This window comes from Meleagris gallopavo, chromosome 33 (genome assembly GCF_905368555.1).
Source record: "Meleagris gallopavo chromosome 33, MGAL_WU_HG_1.1, whole genome shotgun sequence".
Taxonomy (NCBI): Eukaryota; Metazoa; Chordata; class Aves; order Galliformes; family Phasianidae; genus Meleagris; species Meleagris gallopavo.
In genome coordinates, this window is record NC_139437.1 from 421,185 (window position 1) to 443,837 (window position 22,653).

At 49.1% G+C, this 22,653-nt stretch overlaps 1 protein-coding gene across 1 annotated transcript in view; it reads right to left on the minus strand.

Annotated features, from left to right (window-relative positions):
* Window positions 1–365: 365 nt before the first annotated feature.
* Window positions 366–22,653, minus strand: part of LOC100550420 (scavenger receptor cysteine-rich domain-containing protein DMBT1-like) — a 51,160-nt gene continuing 28,872 nt past the window's right edge. The window contains exons 16-34 of the mRNA XM_085214679.1: window positions 21,719–22,032; window positions 18,001–18,330; window positions 17,559–17,888; window positions 16,439–16,768; window positions 15,738–16,052; window positions 14,860–15,189; window positions 14,166–14,495; window positions 13,278–13,616; window positions 11,400–11,729; window positions 10,339–10,668; window positions 9,374–9,697; window positions 7,565–7,894; window positions 7,052–7,381; window positions 6,038–6,355; window positions 5,024–5,356; window positions 3,624–3,980; window positions 2,971–3,300; window positions 2,143–2,259; window positions 366–2,002 (exon numbers count right to left, since the gene is read on the minus strand). Coding sequence (XP_085070805.1) covers window positions 1,860–2,002; window positions 2,143–2,259; window positions 2,971–3,300; window positions 3,624–3,980; window positions 5,024–5,356; window positions 6,038–6,355; window positions 7,052–7,381; window positions 7,565–7,894; window positions 9,374–9,697; window positions 10,339–10,668; window positions 11,400–11,729; window positions 13,278–13,616; window positions 14,166–14,495; window positions 14,860–15,189; window positions 15,738–16,052; window positions 16,439–16,768; window positions 17,559–17,888; window positions 18,001–18,330; window positions 21,719–22,032 — 5,860 coding nt within the window. The 3' untranslated portion in view covers window positions 366–1,859. The remainder of the gene's footprint in view (window positions 2,003–2,142; window positions 2,260–2,970; window positions 3,301–3,623; window positions 3,981–5,023; window positions 5,357–6,037; window positions 6,356–7,051; window positions 7,382–7,564; window positions 7,895–9,373; window positions 9,698–10,338; window positions 10,669–11,399; window positions 11,730–13,277; window positions 13,617–14,165; window positions 14,496–14,859; window positions 15,190–15,737; window positions 16,053–16,438; window positions 16,769–17,558; window positions 17,889–18,000; window positions 18,331–21,718; window positions 22,033–22,653) is intronic.

The window sequence follows — 22,653 nt, forward strand, 5'->3', positions numbered from 1 at the left end:
ACTATCCCATATGCCAGTGTCTGGGGTCAATGAAAGCATCTCAGGTGTTGCTGATTTGTTGCTCACTGCACTGTGCTCTCAAGGGAGCTCAGAAAGATTTTTTTTCTTTTAATCTCCGGAATGGCTATTATCAGACACCTGTTTCTGAATTAGTTTTTCTCACATGCTGCATTCATGTATCACCTGGTGATGACAATATGACTAACAGTTCAGTAGTTAGCAGGGAAATGACTGGCCTCACTGCTGAAGGAGATTATTTCTGGTCTTCTGCCACCTGGACATCCTGCAGGACACTCAGGGGAAGACCTCATGTTTGCTTTCATGTGAGATCTAGAGGACAGATTACCTGGAGTGAGAAGCCAGAGTCAGAGGGTTTGCATGGGGTTTATTTTTTTATTATTGCTCCTAATGTCAAGACTTTGATTTAAGAAGGACAGTTTGTCCATGAACTATCCTCCTCTAGATGCAGTTGATTAATGTATCTCAGTCCCTTAATGAGTCAATGTATTTGCAGATGCAGCACCCATAGCATGTCTGTGTAGCTGGCTGCTGTCTGCATTCTGCTCCAGATCTTTATCGTATGGCTAAGTAATGAAGGCAGTAAGGCAAGAGGGATTTATTTTGTATATGTTTTGTAATCTATTGTAAATAATGAAAATAGCTGATACACAGATTAGCACTGATGGGCACTGGAAAGAAACCAGCCCCTCCAAAGTTAGGAGATAGGACTGGACATGTTCAGGCATAACCTACCCATACTGCTTTGAGCTGGCAAGACTGGAAGAGGCAGAATGTTGCCATGCCGTCTCCCTCTCTGTACCCAGTCACCCTTGGTAAACTGACCCCATTTTACATTCCATGAGGTGCAGTAATCACTGAGGATCTCACAGATGGCTCTCTGCCGTAGTTCAGAGTGTTTGTGCTGTCTATCTGAAACACCTGAGGCAGTGCTCTAAACAACTCACAGTCAATAGACCATTGCTTGGAAGTACTTATCTGTTGTGTTTGAGATGTTATCCTTGGTCTTCCTAAATGTCTTCTGGAGCTGAATTTTTTTCGCATTGGGCACTCTGTGTCTGTGAAAGCACCTTTGCAGATACACACCTGGATGTGTTCGTACATCTTCCTTTTTGAATGCCCTTAGACTCTCTCCGGTGTGTCCATGTCTTTCTTGTATTGGCGGATCCAGAACTGGATCCAGCATTACAGTTGCACTCCCACCAGTGCTAAATAGAGGGGAGGAATTGCTTCTTGACCTGCTGGCAATACTGTTAGCTCAGCCAAGAATACAATCTTGTGCCTGGTATAGACAAGAAATGGGGGCTTGCCTACATTTGCTAGGTTGAGGGAAGCCACCCAGTGCAGGAGGCACCAGGCAGCCCTGGCTGGCTTCCCTGCAGAGGAGCACAGAGCATTACATCTCACAGCATTAATGCTCACCACAGCTGGAAGGATTGGGGACACGCTTCTCCTTTAATTTGTTAGCAGTTTTAGTCCTGTTTCAGCTTCCCTGCTACTCTGCTCAACGTGATGTCAGGCTGCACGGCTACCAGGCTGTCCTACTGTCTGGTATATGGCATCAGAAACCTCTGAAATTGACCTGGATCAAATAACCTTCAGAAGACTGGATAGCTGTTTTGGGGCTCCTGAGTATAAATCATTGGTACAGACTGTTTTATAAATGTCCAGTCCATAAGCTGTGCTTTGCAGTCTCCTCGAAAGCATGTTCTGCAGGAGCTTAAGGGAAAAAGCATTTGCTCTGAAGAATGAGATGCAGGAGGAAAAGAGGAATGAGCTTGGCTGATGACCCCACAGCGTGGGCTGATAGTGCTGCTTCTGCAGAAGGGATTGCGCCAGCATCACAAGAGAGCATCTTCTCTGATGAGCTCAGTTGTCTCTGTGTCAGCATCCTTATGGAGTTGTCCTTCAGCTGGATGGTAGATGGCTCCTGCAGTCTGGAAGGGCATTGCAGAGGCACCTCGCTCCCTGGGACATCTAAGGTCTGCAGAGCAGATAAAGGTAAGAACATACAGCTGTTGTTGGTTTGGCAACCACTGAAACCCCTAGCCTTAACCCCTTTGTGCTGCAGCAGCAGATTGATGTACAGGGATAGGGACCTTGAACTAAGGTGAGAAAACCCACCTGCAGCTTGGCCTGTTCCAGTGCACCTGCTCTTAAGGTAGAGCCACAGCAGGACCCCGCTCACCATCACCATCAGGATGAGCAGCGCTACCAGTGCAGAGCAGGACGATGGAGAGCCTGTAGGGAGAACCCAGGTCAGGATCCCACTTCCAGCCAGCAACAGAGATGGGAGAAAATCTGGCACCAAACAGCCTCATACCTCAGCATTTCAGTGACCGAGAAAGGCTTTCCTTAGATTTTGTATTAACCCACAACTAATCCCTTTCTGATCCAGTTTGTGCTGCCTGTGATGCTGTGGTGCCTGCAGCACTGCACTAAGCCCTTTGGTTTGTACCCCACCTAAAATCATCTCCCTGAGTATCTGATAGGCAGTAGGCTTTGAGAAAGCTTTCACATTCCTCAGTCCTGCTGTGCTGATACCTTACAAGACCGTCATCGCCTCACTGGTGTTGTCGTCTTCATTATATGGAATCCAAGACTATACATAGAAAAGAAAGGCATACTTCTGACCCCATCCATCATTCCTTCTCTAACCTATTTCAGAAAAGCTGTCAGGGAGCACAGAGAGTCCTTGAGGGCTGAGAAATCTGAGCTGCAAGAGGAAGCTGGACAAACCGGCTTCTTCTAAGATCAGAAAAGCATCTCTGATGTTCCAACCAGTGATATTTGGATTCATTGTAGAAGACAAACAGTATCCACCAAGGGAAAGCTTGCTCTGACAAGCATGTGCCACGACCTTTATAGCTCTCCTTTTGAAGTCAAAGGGCAGCATCCACCCTTTGGGCTTCTCCCCCCTCCCCCCCTCCGCTTTACGCTTTATGCACTCACCTCTTGGCTCCGTGCATACCACACTGGCTGCCACGCGGTGCTGGCACAGCCCTGGGCCAACCTTGTTCTGCTGGCACTCCAGGAGGAGTGACTCGCCACCGCGGCATTGCAGCCCCTCCAGAAAGATGTAGTTGTGATCCTGGCTGACCTGGGTTCCTGCACTTTTAGGCTGTGCTGGTCCGCAGCCCAGCTGCTTGCAAACCACCTCTGCCTCCAACGAGCTCCAGCTTTTGTCGCAGATGCTGTACCAGGTGGCATTGTACCGAACCTCCACACGACCTGCACAGGGGCTTGAGCTGTCCTGCAGCCGCAGCTGCAAGGGGTTGGTGCCTGTAGGGAAGAGCAGAGGGTGTGATGTGGGCTCCTTACGCAGCAGGAGGACTGAGAGACTAAGGCATGTGCAAGATACATGTGCTTTGCATGCCCATGCACTCCAGCAGGTATGGACAGGGATGCAGTATGCTGCCTATGTGCTCATTGCATCTTTACCATGCATGAATTTCCCCTTGCAAAAGCATCCCTATCGTCTTACGCATCTGCACATAATGTGGAGCTGTGGGATCAAGTCAGAGCTGACTGCACCCCAGTGCAAGGAAAACTTGGCAGAACCTCTGTGTTCCTGAGCATGCTTCCAGCATCATCCCCGTGATCACCTGAGCACACCACTGCCGCATCTTCCTCGTGGTTGCAGTTATGGTTTCCCCAGTTATTCAGTCTGCACTGGGAGAGGCTGGCTTCAGTGCCACTGCACTCCACATCGTCCAGCCAGATGGGATCAGACCCTCTTCCGAAGTGAGCCTTGCCTGGAGCTGACGCCGCTGTCCCACAGCCCAGCTGCCGGCAAACCACCTTAGCGCTCCTTAAATTCCAGCTGTCATCACACACTGTTCCCCACTGCCTGTTGTGAAACACCTCCACTCTGCCAGCACAGCGATTCGGGCCATTCACCAACCGGATCTGCATTTCTTCCGTGGTGTTGGAGTCTTCTGCAAGGGGAGACGTGTGGTTTTCTGTTGAAGAGAAAATGAGGTATCTGTCACTTTGCATCGCTGAAAATAAAAAAAAAAAAGAAAGTACTAAGAGTTGCTAAGGTTCCCCCTGACTGGATGGAGGTGTGTTGTGGTTTAGCTAAGCACCAGACATGCTCACTCCCCCTCCCCTTCTCAGTGAGATGAGGGAGAGAATTGGGGAAAAAGCAAAGTAGAACATGTGGGTTGAGGTAAGAACTATTTACAAAGACAGAAAGTAGAGGGGGGGAAGAAAAAAAAAAAAAAAAAGGATATTGGCCTTGATAAATATATTTGTATGTAACAAGTACTGCACAAGCAATTGCCCACCACCCACCAACTGATGCCCAGTCAGTCCCGGAGCAATGGAAGGAAGCCTGATGAACTCCCACCTTTTTCACACTTTCCTTCTGAATGATTCCATACAGTATGGATTATCCCTTTGGCCAGTTGAGGTCAGCTGTCCTGGTTCTACCCTCTCCCAGCTCCTTGTGCCCCTCCAGCTCTTCATTGGTAGGAGTGTACAAGAAGCTAAGGAAACTAAAACATCCTTGACTCCGTACAGAACTTCTCAGCAACAACTAGAAATGACTGTGTGTTATCAGTATTTCTCCCTCAAAAAACAGCACTGTAGCAGACACTATGAAGAAAACCAGCTCTGTCTCAGCTCAAAATAAGACAAGGTTCAACCTCTCAACCCTTTCTGAGGAATTCATCTCACCTGGCTATGGAAGTAGGGTTCAGTTCCAGCTTCAGACCCTACAGTGTTGGTATCATCTCCATGCAATTATGTGAAGCAGACAAAAGTGCCAGTGGTTAGTAGAGGGAGTCAGACCCTCCAGGGAGCTGAGTTGAGATGAATGGCCAGACCAATGCTAGATTCACTTGGTGCCATCTGTGATTTCTATTTGTTGGTTATGAACTGAACATCTTGGCTTCCTCAGCCTGGCACGGGGTTCAATGCCTGCTTTGCACGGTGGCCTGGGCTGGACTGGAGATTAATCCAGCCAAGAAGAGATTGCCCTGTTTTGCAGAACTCAACTGACCTGAGCAAACCACGCCAGCATCTTCTCTGTGGTTGCAGTTATTCATTCCCCATGGACGGGCTTGGCACTGATGAAGGGCATCCTCGGTCCCAGCACAGTTCACATCATCCAGCCAGATATGCCCAGTGCCTTGACCAAAGCGAGCACCTCTGGGGGCTGACTCAGCCCTGCCGCAGTTCAGCTGTCGACACACCACAGTGGCAGCCTGGAGGTTCCAGCCATCATCGCACACCGTGCCCCACTGTCCATCATGCAGCACCTCCACTCTCCCAGCACAGCGGCTGGGGCCATTCACTAGGCGGATCTCTGCTGCCTCCGCTGTGATATTTTTGTCTAGAAGCAGAGGTGAGTAATGCAGTGTTTAGTGGAACAGCTATCCAGGGAAACTTTCTGGAAGTAGCAAGGGCAAGGTCATGGTGGATAGTAACCAGAGCGTAAACTTAGGGCAGATGCCTGGCCTTGGCAGAAGGGATGTTTGCAGTGACATGCACCAATGCCTATCTTCAGCTTTTTGACTCAATACCCTGTAGGGATGGAAATAAATTTCTTTCATGGTGCCTTACTCTTCCTCTAGGGTCCTGCAGGTCCCAGTCTCAGTGCAGTGCAAAGCACAAAAGGATATCAACCTCCTACACATTTAGCCACAAAAACTGAAGTTAGAACAAGTATAAAATTAATAAATGTGTGCCAAGGTGGGGAAGAAAACAGGTGAAAGGTCTAGAGGGCAAAACATATGAGTTCCCTTGGTTTGTTAAGCCAAGAGTAGACTGAGGAGAGGCCTCATGGCTGCCTGCAGCTTCCTCATGAAAGAAGAGCAGGGGCAGACGCTGATCTCTGCTCTCTGGTGACAGTGACAGGACCTGAGGGAATGGCATGGAGCTGCATCAGGGGGAGGGTCAGCTTGGGTGCTAGGAAAAGGTTCTTCACCAGAAGGTCATGAGCGCATGGCTTTTGGGTAAGGGAAATCCAACCCATGCTATTCAGGAGCCCCATATCTGTGAGTATAAGCATCACCTGAGCACACAACACCAGCATCTTCTTCATGTGTGCAGACGTTGACTCCCCAGGGTCTGGCCCTGCACTGTACAAGAGCATTTTCTCTCCCAGTGCAAGCAACTCTGTCCAGCCAGATGGGATCCACCCCTCGTCCAAAGGAAGCTTGTGTTGTGGCTGACAGCGCTTCCCCACAGCCCAACTGTCTGCACACCACCATGGCATCATTCATGTCCCAGCCATCATCACAAACAGTTCCCCACTGCTGGTTGTGAAACACCTCGACTCTACCAGAACAGCGATGAGGGCCATTCACCAGGCGAAGAGTTGATGTGTCATCTGACAAAATGTGGTGGGGAGACCATGCATCAATACTAGGTGGGGAAAAACATCCAAGGGAGAGCTTGACCGCCATCTGCCTCAGCATCTGCAGGAGTGAGGTGCCCACCTGTTTGTAGTATGCAGACACCTTCATGTTTAAAGGATGATCCTTTGGAACCATTCAGGTGGCTGAGCTCTGGAACAGGTTGCCCAGAGTGTTTGTGGATACTCCATCCCTTGAGGAGTTCAAGGCCAGGTTGTACAGGGTCCTGGGCAACCTGATTAGTGGGTGGCAACCCTACCCATGGTAGAGGGCTGGAACTGGATGGTCCAACATCCCTTCCAACTCAAGCAGTTCTGTGATTCTATGATTCCATGAAAAGCCTCCAGAATATGGGCAACCTACTCTTAGTGGACCTACCTGAGTGGTCCGGTCGGACCACGTAACTTCCAGAGGTCTCTTCCAACCTCAACCGTTATGTGTGATTCTGTGATTCAGTGCCCTTTGAGATCCTGCTGCCTTTTAGGTTGTGCAGGGACAACTTAGAGAGGGAATTCACTCTAAGACTCTCTCTTTACATTATTTACATTGTTATGGGTATCACAATGGAAAAAAGAACTGTCACTGTACTTTTCTTGCACCATCCTACTCTAGTCCTCCCTAGGTATGTTGCGTATCAACCTGTCTCCAACAGTGTGGCATCCATAGCTCACCTGAGCATTCCACGCCGGCATCATCCATGTGGGTGCACAGTTGGATTCCCCATGGAGACGACAAGCATTCTGAAATGGAACTTTCTGTCCCGATGCAGGACACTCTGTTCATCCAGATGGGATCTGACCCTTGGCCAAAGTGAGCCTGGACAGGAGCCGAGAGAGCAATGCCACAGCCCAGCTGCCGGCACACCACTATGGCGTCATTCATGTCCCAGCCGTTGCCACACACGGTCCCCCATCTCTCGTTCTGAAACACCTCCAACCTCCCGGCACAGCGATGTGGACCATTCACCAGCCGCACTTTGGCTGTAATCTCTAATCGTGAGTCTGAAAATGTGATAGGGGTGATAAACCCTCTAGGAAAATCCTGCAATCCTCTCTCAACCCCTCAAAAATACACAGATATAGGACTGGCCTGCTGCAGCATCACCATGAAGGCAGTAAGATGCAGGACAGAACCCGTCACCAACTTGACCCCAGTGGTGCCCTGTTTTGCAGAACTCAACTGACCTGAGCAAACCACGCCAGCATCTTCTCTGTGGTTGCAGTTATTCATTCCCCATGGACGGGCTCGGCACTGGTGAAGGGCATCCTCGGTCCCAGCACAGTTCACATCATCCAGCCAGATATGCCCAGTGCCTTGACCAAAGCGAGCACCGCTGGGGGCTGACTCAGCCCTGCCACAGTTCAGCTGTCGACACACCACAGTGGCAGCTTGGAGGTTCCAGCCATCATCGCACACCGTGCCCCACTGTCCATCATGCAGCACCTCTATTCTGCCAGCGCAGCGGTTGGGGCCACTCACTAGCCGCAGGGAGTTGGTTTTTGAGGTGTCTGTCACTGAAAACACAACCTGGGATAAGCCCTTGGAGAAATTCATGCCTGTCCCTACCTCCATGATTCCCAGCTTTGTCTTTTTCCCTGAGTAGGGAAAACTGAACTTGGTGTGCAGTTCACTCCATGGATGTACACAGCAGTAGGACAGTCCAGGCAGCTATTTCTGGGCTGCATCCTGTCTTGCTCAGCTGGAATCATAGGTCCCATCCTTTAAGATGAATTCATCCTTTAGGGGCAAAGATGTTGGGCTTGGAGTTAATTACAACCCAGGTTTGGAGTTAGTCATGACGTTGGGCATAGTGATGATCATTGGATATTAGAACTGCAGAATTATGGGATCATAGTATCATAGAACCATAAGAATCACAGAATCATAGAACCATAAGAACTGTAGAACCATGAGAATCATAGAATCACAAAACCACAAGAATCGTAGAACCACAAGAATCATAAAACCATAAGAATCATAAAATCACAAAACCATAAGAATCATAAAACCGTAAGACCCGAAGAACCATAAGAATCATAAAACCATAAGAATCATAAAACCGTAAGAACCGAAGAACCACAAGAATCATAAAACCATAAGAATCATAGAACCATAAGAATTGTAGAATCCTAAGAATTGTAGGATCATGATTCATAGTCATAGAATTATGGAATCATAGAATCACTGAATGTTTGGGGTTGGAAGGACCCTCAAATATCATGTAGTCCAACATCCTTGCCATAAACAGGAACATGTCTCACTAGAGGAAGTTGCTCAAAGCCCTATCCAAACTGACTTTAAACACTTCCAGGGATAGGGCATCCACAGCTTCTCTGAGCAACCTGTTCCAGTGCCTTACCACTCCCATCATGAAAAATGTCTTCCTTATATCCCATCTAAATCTCCCCTCTTAGTTTAAATCCATTGCTACTTGTCCTGCCACTGCAGTCCCTGGGGAAAAAAAAAAAAAGAAGAAAAGAAAAGAAAAGAAAAAAAAAAGTTTGTCTGTCTTCTGAGCCTCCTTTATGTATTAACAGGCTGCAGTGCAGTTGCCATGGAGCCTTCCAAGCTGAACAGCCTCAATTCTGTCAGCCTTTTGTTGTAGGCTAGACACCAGCCCTCTGAGCATCCTTGTGATCTTCTCTAGACTCTCTCAGGTCCATGTACTTCTTGTGCTGGCGACTCCAGACCTGGATGCAGCACTGTAGGTGGTCTCACAGGAGCATAGTAGCGGGGGACAATCCCTTCCCTCGCCCTGCTGACCACATTTCTTGATATGCAGCCCAGGATACAACTGCCTTTCTGAGCTACAAGCACACACTGCTGGCTCAAATCCAGAGCAGGTCCTGCCCCTGTAGGGAGCAGTCCTGTGAATCCTGGCAGTGGAGCAAGAGAGCCCTTGCATTGCCTCCAGGAGTGCAGAGCCTTCTATGAACTCCAAGATCCTTGAACACAGTGCTGACCCCTGTAATGCCATGTGTTGCAGGACTTACCTAAGCAGACCACACCAGCATCTTCTCTGTGGTTGCAGTTATTCTGTCCCCATAGACGGGCTTGGCAATGAGGGAGTGCATCCTCGATCCCAGTGCAGCTCACGTCATCCAACCAGATGTACCCAGTGCCTTGCCCAAAGTAAGCCCTGCCCGGGGCCGACAGCACTGTTCCGCAGCCCAACTGCCTGCAGACCACCTTGGCGTCGTTCAGGTCCCAGCCATCATCGCACACTGTCCCCCACTGCCCGTTGTGCAGGACCTCCACTCTCCCGGCGCAGCGGCTGGGACCATTCACCAGCCGTACATCAGCTGAGCTCAAGTTTCCTGCATTTGCAGACACCCCAAGGAAATTCATGCAGGCATGATTGCAGAAAACCTCCTTCAGTCCCATCCCATCTCATCTGCATGCATCCCACATAAACAGCAGGGTAGCACCTGCACTAGAACATTAAAGACAAAAGGATTTTCCATGGCTAGGCACTGCTGATTAATCACAGGAGTAAACCCCAGATTTTGCCAGGTGTGAAATTTGGCTGAGAGATGCTGCATGGGGGTTTCAAGAGCAGGAGATGCAAATGGGAGAGGTCTGCAAAAGGAGCATGCCTAAGTCTGCCCCATGCAACACATTCCCTCTGGAGAGAGCCATAAGATTGTTTTGGCTTAGAGAAGACCCGTAAACATCGTCTAGTCCCATGCAGGGACATCTTTCTCTGGAGCAATTTGCTCAAAGCTGAATCCAACCAAACTGGACGTTTCTAATGATGGGGCATCCACAACTTCACTGGACAACTTGTTCCTGTGTCTCACCACCCTCAACATAACAAAATTCCTTCCTTTCATCCCACCTAAATCTACTCTCTTTTAGTTTAGAACCATTGCCCTTCGTCCCATCACTACAAGCCCTGGTAAAATGTCTTTCTCAGTCCTTCTTATAAGCCCTGCCCCCTGACAACCCCAAGTCTCACCTGAGCACACCACACCAGCATCTTCTCCATGATGGCAGTTGTGGACACCCCAGGTCTTAGCTGCGCACTGTGAGATATCATTTTCCTCCCCTGTGCAGCGTACTTCATCCAGCCAGATGCGGCTGTGCCCCCACCCAAATCGAGCCGATCCCGGGGCTGACAGTGCAGTCCCACATCCCAGCTGCCGACACACCACCGCCGCATCATTCATGTCCCAGTTGTCATCGCAGACTGTCCCCCACTCATTGTTGTAAAACACCTCTACCCTCCCAGCACACTCACTCAAACCATCCACCAGCCGAAGTGTGGAAATATTGGAAGTTCCTGAGCCTGAAAAACACGCGGGAATAGGCATTATAAAGGTTATGCTCATATAGCATAAAATCTAATGAGCTGGAGAAGGATGAACATCCCTGTAGTCTGTCTAGGTGGTGTTGCTGCAGTAAGCTGCATGATCTAGGTTTACTTGATGGTTGTCTACTTCTTGGACTAGAGGAAATGGCAAAAGACATTTTTCTATTTGTTGTTTGTGCTTTCCTGACTGCTGACCACCACACTGATCTATCCATTGAGGTTTCTCTCCCAAGACAAGTATTAGATAGCTACAAGTGTGTATCATATCATCCTGGCATATCCCAGTGCATCTTTCCATATTTATCCTCATGACCTGGCATTTAGCAGCACTGGAAGTCATTCTGTGTGTTCTTAACCCAGGGTGGGGAGCTGGTGCATCTGCTGCCAACCAACGAAGCATTGTTTTACTCTCCTGCTACCACTCCAGGAAGACTGCAGGTGCTTTTCCCCAGGAAAAAATTGAACACCCCTGGACATCTTCAGACACTAAGGTGTGTCTTAAGGTGCTGCTTTTTCCTGCTGCTCATGTCCCATTCTCCACATTTGTCTATGTGTCCAGTAGCTTTCTTTTTTAACACAGTTTCCACCAGTCTGAGAAGTCCTGGACACGAGAACTATAGGCCAGCTTGCCCTCATCCTGTTCCCAACCCTCAGCTTACAGGACGGGGCTTGATCCATCTGCAAAGAAAGCACTCAGTGATGATTACCTGAGCACACAACACCAGCATCTTCCAAATGGCTGCAACTATGGAGTCCTTTAGGCTTGACTGGGCATTCAGTGAGGGTAGCTTCTGTCCCAAAACATCTCACCCCTTCTAGCCAGATGGGGCCAGACCCTCGCCCAAATGAAGACATCCTCAGAGCTGACACCGCCGTTCCACAGTCCAGCTGCCGGCACACCACATTGGCATCATTCAGATCCCAGCCATCATGGCACACGGTCCCCCACTGCTGACTGTGAAACACCTCCACCCGTCCAGAGCAGCGGTGTGGGCCATTCGCCAGCCGTATGGCTTCTGGGCTCCGCAGATCTACATCTGAAAATATAATCAGTGTGAGAATAGATCCTGGCCAGGAATTCCTGCCTGTCCGGTTGCCAGTAACATTGTGGATCTCTCCATCCTGCGATCTTGCAAGTATTCTTGCATTGTACTTTTGCTAATGCCACACATGCATGCATGAACAATCTTTGGATCAAGAGTGTTTTGCCCATGCCCTACATACTGGCCAAGTCCTTGCCACGTATTTGAAACTGAAGTCATGCTTTATGGGAAAAGATCAAATCTGGAGTCTTTAGACTGTAAATACACAGGTGCTGAGATGCTTGGGAGTGCTACATCCACAGCACCTTATGCACCAGCAGCACGCACAGCCTTAGCAGCATGAAAAGAATTCATCTTCTCCTCAGCATGCATGCTGAGATGTCAGTGTCAATCACAGCAGATGGGTGAGGACTGTAGTGAAACAATCTGCTTATGCCACATGAAGTGTCTGCTTCACTGGTAGCTCCAGCTAATTCTCCACTATCCTTTATGGAGGATCCATGCACAAGGTGCAAGCTGGCACATGTTTTTTTTCATGCTTCCCCTCTCCTGTTTCTGAGTCTGCCAATAAGAAAGGCTGGATATTACTGAGGGTGCAACCCTGATAGAAGCACAGATGTTTCCTGCGCGCCTCACATGGTGCTCAAAGAGGACAGTTTCTGTCCCAGTTTGCCAGACGAGGCCATATCTTTACCCAAGGTGAACTGCAGCAGGTAGTGCAAAGGAAAACACAGCTGATCGATGCAGAGAGCCACCAATCACTCAGATAAAGGTATTGCACAAAAGCAGCCCTCTGCCTGCCCGCAATACATGCACCCTTTCCCTGTTTCATTTATGCCAAGAGTGAGCGTGCTGCTTGGGAGAAGAGGAGAAAGACGTTAATTACTGAAGGTGCAAGGAATAGTATGGCAAAGAGAAGGGACTTCCCAGGAATGTATAGTTGCATGGCTGAGGAACAGTGACTGGAAAAATACAAGCAGAGTAGCTGCCTGGACTTACAGGCCTGCAGCATCAGGACTCCTTGTGTTTTCTCCCAGGCAACAAGTGACAGGACAAGAGGAAATAACTTTAAGTTGTACCAACGAAGATTGAGTTTGGATATTAGAAAAAATTTCTCTACTGAAAGGGTTGTGAAGCACTGTAACATGCTGCCCAGGGAAGGAGTTGAGTCTCCATCCCTGGAGGTATTTAAAAGATGGAGTAGATGCAAAGCTCAAGAACAGAGTTTAGTGGTAGACTTGGAAGTGCTAGGCTAACGCTTGGACCTGATAACCTTGGAGATCTTTTCCAACCTGAACTATTCTATGATTTCATGATGGCCCCTTGAAGAAAGCCTGCGTCTTACAGGTTTGAGATTTCTGGGGATCCCAGGTTTGGGATTTGCCTTCTGTAATCCCCCTAAAAGGAAAACATTTTGCGCTCCCTGGTGAGTCTGTAGAAACAAGCAGTGCTTCAGACAAGGTAAGGAAGAGTTGAATGGTGAATTTACAAGCAGCATGACCTCCTAAGGAGAGGGCTGATACCTGACTCACCAACACTGACCTACAGCCTCAGAGCACACGACACTTGCATATCCCTTGGACTTGCAGCTGTGGGCTCCCCAAAGCTTGACTTTGCATTCAAAGAGGGCTCGCTCCATCCCTATGCACTCCACGGCATCAACCCAGGTCAGATAAGGTCCTTCCCCAAATCTGGAAAAGCTTGAGGCAGAGCGTGCTGCCCCACAGCCCAGCTGCCTGCAAACCACATAAGCTTCAGCAAGGTCCCAGCCATCAGCACAAACAGTTCCCCAGCGCTGGTCATGAAAAACTTCAAGCCTTCCAGAGCATTTATCAAAGCCATTCACAAGGCGGAGATCTGCTAGGTCAGAAATGCCTGATCCTGCAACATCAGAAAGAATAAACATGTAAGAGGACACCTTCTGTTCTGTGAAACCTTGAGCTACCAGAAATGCATTTGCACAAGAGGCTGAACAGCTTTGAGGGTCAAGGATGCACTAACAGTGAGAGATAGGGAAGACTTTTAGATATGATACCAATTAGCTGGAAAAAAAAAAAAAAAAAAAAAAAGAGAGGAGTTGATGCCCAAGTCTTGTTTAGAGGTGGCTTGATTGGACTAAAATTCAACATAGTTTAGGTTATTTGACTGATGAGAAGCTGCCAGGATTTGTGCTAAATAACATCAGTCAAAAGCATGCCAGAGATCTCATTGTGGAGATGCCAGTACAGATGGGCTATAGCCATTTGATTTTCTTGTGCTTTATCTGAATATAGGTGCTGTCCTCCATCCAAAGGTGAATGATGAGGGATTGATTTCAAAGGTCTCCATACTGGCTGCAAATTGTTCTTGAATCACAGGCCCTTATAACCACATGGAATCACCAATTCAAGCCTCAGGAATGCTTGCTGCTGTGTGATGGGCAATGTTTACCTGAGCACACCACACTGACAACTTCATGATGATAACAGTTGTGGATACCCCATCCCTTGAACTTGCATTCAGAGAGGGCAGCTTCTGTCCCTGTGCAGTTGACGTCATCCAGCCACATGGGTCCCTGTCCTTGCCCAAAGTAAGCCCTCGGTGGAGTTGATATTACTGCCCCACAGTCCAGCTGCCGGCACACCACTGCAGCATCTGTGAACTCCCAGCTGTCATCACACACCGTTCCCCATTGCTCTTTGTGAAACACTTCCAGTCTCCCAGCACAGCGACCTGGGCCGTCCACCAGTCGAACTGGGGCAAAACTGGAAACAACCGAGCCTGCAAGCAGAGAAGCAACTCGGTCAAACGCTGCACATCCATTCAGTTTCTGTGAAGAAAGACGAGGAATGTTCATTTTCATTGGCAGTGCTTCACAGAATGTTGTGGTTACATTGCCTCTGAATCCACAGCACTGTGGAGACACTCATTGAAGGACCTGAGAGTATTTGCTCCAGCAGAAAGTTGGATGGATCGTAGAAATCACAGAATCATAGAATCAGAGAACGGCTTGAGTTGAAAGAGACCTTGAAGATTATCTACTTCCAACAGTAGCCATCTTCCATCCAGTGGGATGGTGGAAGAGGGCCTGACCGTATCGGAGCAGCTAGTATATCCCAACCCAGTCCTATGCACTGAAACCCACCTGAGCACACAACACTAGCATGCTTTCCACGGCTGCAGCTGCTCTTTCCCCATGGGCTCGCTCTGCATTTCGTAAGAGATAGTTCTGTTCCCTCGCAGCTCACATTGTCCAACCACACGCGCAGAGATCCAGCATCCAAGTGTGCTTCACCTGAGGCTGACAGCGCTGTCCCGCAGCCCAGCTGCCGGCACACAACCTCAGCATCTTTTTTATCCCAGCCGTGATCACACACAGCTCCCCACATCTCCTCGTGAAACACTTCAACTTGGCCAGCACAGTGATGTGAGCCATTCACCAGTCGGAGATGAGCAGGCTCTGGGATGATCGAGTCTGCAAATATCCAAGAGTGTTATAAATGCTGGAAATTTCCTTCTATAAATCCCTTCTACAGAATTCCTTCCGTGCTTATCTGCTTACACTTAAGCTTCTGGCTCCTCTTCCAGTCACTAAAAGGCAAGGAGGAGGGGAGAGTAGGAGGGCTTCTCTCTGCAACACAATACTGCTCCCACAGCTTGCACTACGCAAGTTGTCAATCCCCACTCCCACCATGAAAAGCTCACTGGAGAGTTTATTTGCACCAGACTTTCCCTCTCGGTGTTATTCTTCCTGTTGTTGGACATGGTCAGCCTCAAAAGTTCATGGGGAAGGCTGCCTGCTGGAATTTCTCCTGTCTTCCTAAATAAACACTTTGGTGTGGGAGGAAGGGACCCTCTTCATTCACCAGCTACAGGACAAGTTTAGGGTGACCACGCTGACTACTGATGCCGAAGCCAGGTCCCAGCTCAGCTTTGCATGAGGCATGGACCAGCTGTACTCACACCTTCTAGCAAGCCCCCTGACTTCCTTCAGAAGTGAAATGCAAGAGGAGCAGCACTCACCTGAGCATACCACGCCAGCATCTGCCCAGTGGTCACAATTAGTGATTCCCCATGGCTTGGCCAAGCAGGCAGATAGTGAGTACTCAAACCCTGTGCAATTCACCCCATCCAGCCACACGATTCCGGACCCTTGGCCAAACTGAGCCTGTCCAGTGGCTGACAGCGCTCTCCCACAGCCCAGCTGCCTGCACACCACATTGGCATCCAGCAAATCCCAGTTTTTGTCACACACAGTTCCCCACTGCTTGTTGTGTAAGATCTCGACCCTGCCGGCACAGCGGCTCCTGTAATTCACCAGCCGGATCTGGTCACCCTCTGCATTAAACGAAAGAGCAAAAAGGGGAGAAGAGTTGGCACCCTGCAATCCACAAGTGGTTTCACAGCATGGCAAGATTATCATGCCACTGGAGCTGATCATTTCATTTAATGACATCAGGCTTATGACATTAGGCTCATTTCATAACCATGAAAAGGATGCTTGAGACCAGTGGATCCCAGCACCTTCTGGCAGAGGGGCAAGAGTATGGAACCTGAAACTTCCCATTGCAACCATGCCAAGGGGAACAGCAAAAGTATCTACAACCTGCAGGTGTCCCTCAACAATAAGGAAGCCACAGGCGGCATATTATCTGCTGCAGAGGCAGAGAATGAAGGTGATGAACCAAGCATCATTCCTCCCATGTCACTTTCACGGGGGTTACCTGAACACACCACACCAGCTGATGTCCGAAGATGACATGTGCTGTTGCTCCATTGTCTTGTCTTGCATGTAAAGAGGGCACTTTCTGAGCCTGTGCAGTTTATGGTGCCTGGCCACATCTGTCCAGATCCTTGGCCAAAATGAGACCCAACAGGAGCCAACAGTGCTTCACCACAGCCCAGCTGCCTACACACCACTTGAGCCTCAGACATCCCCCAGCCGTCGTCACACAAAGCTGCCCAGGTGTCGTTGTGAAAGACCTCAACCCTGCCATTGCAGCGAGTTGAACCGTTGACCAGGCGAAGCTCCATTGAAATAGAAACCCCTGAATCTGTAAATGAAAGGAGAGAGAGATATGACTGCTCCTGTTTGATGGAGTTGTGCATCCTCTGTGCCCGGTGGGCTTGCATCAAAAACTTCTCTAAAACCTTTTATGCACAGAAGATGGTTGAGACAGAACATGGGCATTCAATATTTAAGGATGGCTTGTAAGAAAGAGGAAATAATACCATTTACCAGGGCTTGCTGTGAGAGGAAAAGGGGTAACAGCTTTAAACCAAAACAGGGCAGACTTTGATTAGATGTAAGTAAGAAATTCTTCACTGTGAGGAAGGTGCGACAGAGGAACAGGATGCCCAGTGATGATGTGGCTACACCGTCACTGAAAGTGTTCAAAGTTAGGCTAGACAGGACTTCAAACAACCTGAAAATTCTCCCATGACAGAGATGTTGGACAAGATGATGTTGGAACGTCCTTTCCAGCCCAAACCATTCTAAAATTCTATGAACACCTGCAGAAAGCTTTGCATGGTATAGGTTAGTTGTCCCCAAGACAAATGTGTGTAGGTACTTGGTAATCCATGTATGTGACTGCAGATGTCCATTTGAATCTGGGAAATCCCAGACAGCTCACTTGTCTTGCAGCTCAGCAAGAGTGAGAGGCAGCAGAGGTAGAAGACTTTCCATGGTAACTTGCCTGCATGCAGCACCAAAAAGGGACACTGTAATGAGCACCCTGAGAAGAACACACTCAGTGCTGTTGAGCATTTACAAGATCCCTTACAAAACACTGAAATATTCTGTATGCTGTCATTTAACCTTGAGATCTGAGTGAGAGTTACCTGAACATAGCACTCCAGCATCCTCTCCATGGTAGCAGTTGTTGACTCCCCATGCACTTGCCTCGCAGTCAAAGATGGATTCCTCCGTACCAGTGCAGTTCACCTCATCCAACCAGATGGTGTCTTGGCCTCTCCCATAGTGAGCCGCTTTAGTGGCCAGCACTGCTGTTCCGCAGCCCAGTTGCCGGCACACCACATTAGCATCAGCCAGATCCCAGCCATCATCACAGATGGTGCCCCATCTTTGGTCATGGAGCACCTCCACTCTTCCCGCGCAGCGGCTGGGACCATCGAGCAGCTGGAGCCGACCGATCTTGGAGATGTGGGATTCTGTAGACAACACAAGAGGAATGGTTGTGGGCCACTTGTGTTCAATGAGGTACAGCAGGAAGGGGAACAGGCATGGCATGGAGGTCCCGTACAACAAGCTGGTTGTGTCTACCTGAGCACTCCACGCTGGCATCCTCCATGTGGACACAATTGTGATGTCCCCACGGCCTGGCCTGGCATTCGGAAAGGGCAGCTTCTGTCCCTGTGCAGTTGACATCATCCAACCAGATCGGTCCTGTTCCTTCTCCGTGCCGAGCCCCTCGTGAGACCGACAGCAATGTTCCACAGCTTAGCTGCCGGCACACAACCTGGCCATCATGGGCATCCCAGTTGTCACCACACACCGTCCCCCATATCCCATTGTGGAGCACCTCCACTCGCCCAGCACAGCGGCCATGGTCACTGACCAGGCGGAGTTCCTCCGACTCTGGAGACACTGAACCTGCAGAACCAAGAGGAAAAAGAGGTCTGGAGGTGTCATCCTAGGGTGGATGGGGCTCAGCTGCCCACTTATTTGAGATGCCTCTGCCCCCTGGTGTTGGTCAGAGGAGAGGTTTCAGAGAAACTGCTGACCGTACTACGCTTATCTTCAGCTTAGAGGAGTCTGAAGAAAGACCTCTTGGTAGCCCGAGGGAAGTGGTCACGGCTCCAATCTTGTCAGTATTCAAGAAGAGCTTGGACAACACTCTTAGATATATGATTTAACTTCGGTTGTCCTGTATAGAACTAGAATTCAGGTCCTTGCAGGTCCCTTCCAACTCAGAATATTCTGATTCTACATGGCCAAGGAAACCTGAGATGGCCCTGTGTATCTGTTTATAGGAAGCTGAGTCCCATCCTACCCCTGGTTTGGGGTAATCCCAAGCACAGGTACAGGTTGAGTGGAGAATGGCTTGAGAGTAACCCTAAGGAGAAGGATTTGGTGCTGTCAGTTGTTGAAAGTATCAGCATGAACCATCAATGTGGTCTTGCAGCCCAGAAAGCCAACCATATCCTGGGCTGCATCAAGAGAAGCGTTGAGAGGTGATTTAGACTAGATATTAGGAAGAAATTCTTTACTGTGAGGGTAGTGAGACACTGCAACAGATTGCCAAGAGAGGTTGTAGATGCTCTCTTGCTAGAAGCATGTATGAGGAGCAGCTGAAGCTGTTTGGTTTGTTCAGCCCAGAGAATACTGAGGGGAAACATGGTGGCCAGCAGATTTCTCATGAGGGACAGGTGCGGATAATTTTAGTGATATCAGCAGAACCCAAGGGAAGGCATTGGAAATACGTGGGGGAGAATCAGGCAGGTTGTTTAGGAAAAGGTTCTGCACTAGAGAGAGCAGGGCTTGGAACAGGCTGCCAGGAGCAGTGATCACAGGCCTGAGCTGAGGGAGCACAGGTATTGATTGCAATCTCCAATATGTGGTTTAAATCTTAGCCTGACCAGTACTGAGTGAGAAGTAAGTTCCTTCCAACTCAGGATAATCTATTACTACAATCAGTGATTGTATTACTGTACATGCCCTGGGCTCCCTGAGGCAACACTAACAGCCCTGAGTGTTTGTAAGCTGCTGAGTGCCATCTGTGTGTCTAAATGCCTGAATTTCCTCCTCTTAGCGTCAATATGGATCCCACACCCCAAGAATTCTCTTCTTGCTCATGCAATAGATAAATTGTTGTATAACAGCTACACACAGAGTTTGGAGAAGTGGAAAAATTCTTATTCATGGGAAGGTTTCCTCACTCTGCAAGACCTGCAGCAACACATTGCCTCTAGTTCCTTATGCATGCTTAGCACGAGCAGTAACAAAGTGGAGCAATAAGCTAACTGGAAGTGACTAATGCTGAGAGCCTAACGGTCAGCATAAAAATAAATGCTGAAGAGGAATGCGATTGCATTCTGGAAAGAGATTTTTGACCATGGATAATGATTTCCAAAGAACTCGGGCACCAGTCTGTGCTCAGCTCCAGCACAGTTTTGCTGTTCCCAGAGCTGAGTCGCAAGCTGTGTTGGGACCTGGTGTCTGCGTGTTCCCTCAGCCAGGTACCCCGTCCTCCAAAACTGCTGAAATCTGAGCAGCTAAACACCTCACCCTCCTTTTATCCTTCTTTTACCAGCACAGAGCAAGGGGAAACACTGTCCACCTAAAATGGGATTTGCCTCCTGCAGGGGCATGTCACTCTGCTGTTTGCTTTTATCTGCTGGTTTTCTGTCGCATGCCTGAGCTGAACCCTCAGGGAAGACCAAACAATTCTGGTTGGGAAAGTGCAAGTATTTCCCCAAATCAGTAGGCAGAGGGTCAGATATAACACATGGGAGGTCACAGAGGCCAGAAGGAGGAAGAAGCAGTGGAGAAATCAAATCCCTGCATCATTCTCAGACACAAGCTGGAAGTAGGCAGCCGTAGGCTTCCTGAAAAGGACAAACCGTCCTTCTGCGTGCAGGCTGGAGTAGCTCAGCTCTCTTATTTATAAGGGCAGGGAGCAAGAAAATGTCTTGGCAAAGACACGGCTAGAAGTAACCTTGATGATGAGTCTGAAATGGATGCGCTGCAGGCACTCCCTTCCCAGACTGCATGCTCTCCACTCCCCAGGCACATGGGCACTGTGCTCTTTCCTCGTTTTTACTAAAAATTACCTTCTCATAAGCAATAACAAATCAGCCTCACAGTCGAGACTTTGCAGAGGTAGTGTATTGCTTGGTATCTTTCTTGCATTGCCTTGGGCAGAGAATGAGATGCCATGACTACCCTAGGCAGTCCCAGCCCAGATGACTCCTTCATGCCTAGTTGCCTGTACTGGCAGAGAAAGTACAGTCCTAGTTTCATTTCCTCCAAACATGATCTGAAGAAGAGGGGAGTGCTGAAAAAGCAGTTAAATGGTGCCCAGATCAAAATAACCCACTTCTGCTCCAAGTTGTGGCAACTTGAACAAAGCCCTGGGCCCCTTCTTAAGCTATCTCATAACAAAACTTGCACGGGGACATTGTTCTTGCCCATCCCACCCCATATATAGGAGTTGAGTTCACCTGAGCCTCCTCTATTCTGCTATACCAGTAATTGGTTGCATTCAGCCCTGAATAAACCAAGGTTTGGCAGGATAGAAGACCCACCACAAGTGTCTGTGGGACAGATTCAGGATGAAAACTGGGCATATTTCCCTCTGCTCTTGTAACACTGCTAAGTCTCAAGTCTCTAATTCTCTGGCAAAATCACGTGTGAAGAGGTAGGGAGATGATACACGGCTATGGGAGTTCAGTCTGTAGGACTAGCCTCACATAAAGACAACTCTGCTGACTCCAAAACCATCACAAGATCTTCCTTCTTGCCCCAAATAATAGAACCATGGAAACATGGGATCATGCAGTCATACAGTCATAGCATCACAGTATGCGTTGGTTTGGAGGAGCCATTAAAGCCCATGTAGTCCCAACACCTCTGCCATGGGCTGCTTGCCCCCCACCACATCACATATCACACCCATCCAACCTTCAACGCCCCCAGGGATGGGACAGTCACAGGTACTCTGGGCAGCCCGTGCCAATGCTATCTGTCCTATTTCCTCCTAACGCCTCACCTGAATCTCCCCTCAATTAGTTTAAAGCCATTCCCTCTTCTTCTATCACTGTCAGAACATGACAAAAAATGGTCTCCTTCATGTTGATCAGCTCCCTTTATGTCCTGGAAAGACTCAGTGAGCTGTCCCCTCAAGAAATGAATCCCAGGACCCTTGACCAGCCTGCGCTGTACTCCAAGAAACCCTGGATCCCCGCTCCCTCTCCACTCCCACTGGAGGAGCACGCGTTGCATATGGGATCCCTGTGGTCAGAAGCAAAGCATCACTCACCCCAAAGGCACACCATCAGGAGGAGGACCCCCACACTCTTGGCTCCAGTGCAGGTGGGCTGGTTTCTGCCCCAGGGGAACCTGGGTGAGGGCTGGAGCGCACCAGGCAGCCCCATGTTCACACATCCATGGGCTGGAAGCTGGAGCAGAACACCCTGCCGAGAGCCAGCAGCTGAGTGCCAGATCCCACCGGCCAGCTGGGAGGGACAGAGAGGAACTGGGGCAGATGGGAGTGACAGGCATTTCAGCAGCAAGCCCTCTTCCTGTTCCCTCCTTTGCTCTGGGCTTTTCCCTGCTTTGCCAGCCCAGCTTCCTCTGCCCCTTGGTCACTCGGGCTTTGTGTGAAGCTGTTCCAGCAGGTGACCCTCTGCTCCATGCCACAGCCTGCTCCTATCTCCAGGTTGTGAAATGGAGAGCTGTTCCAGGAACGTACAGAGCAAACACAACCCTCTCTGCACCCTGGTCCCGTGTTCTACGTGCCAGCCCCAAGGGCACCTCCGTGGTCCTGCTGTGTCATGGCTAAAGCACAAGATGACTTCTTCTGATGACCTGAATCATGCTTTCGTGTGCAGGATTGGGGAAAGTTTACCTGTTTTGTTTCATTAAATGTATCTGACTGGATTTTGGGGGATAAGAGATCATCGACTGCAAGAAAATGAACTGTGAAATGTTGAAAATGCCTTTTAGATGGAGTCTGGAGCCAGCATGACACTGAGCTGGCCAGAAAACTGCTCTCATGCCAGAGGGAAAGGGGGAAATAAATGTCCATATACACCTGAAGAAAACTTGTACTCTGCTCCATAAATTTCCCGTAACCAGTGTGTGTTCCCACTAGAACAATCAACATGGCCAGTGGCTAAGGCATTTGTAGAGGTTCACTGCCATTCGGGTTCAGTTTGAGAGAAAATGGACAAAATTATTATTTTACTCTATAAA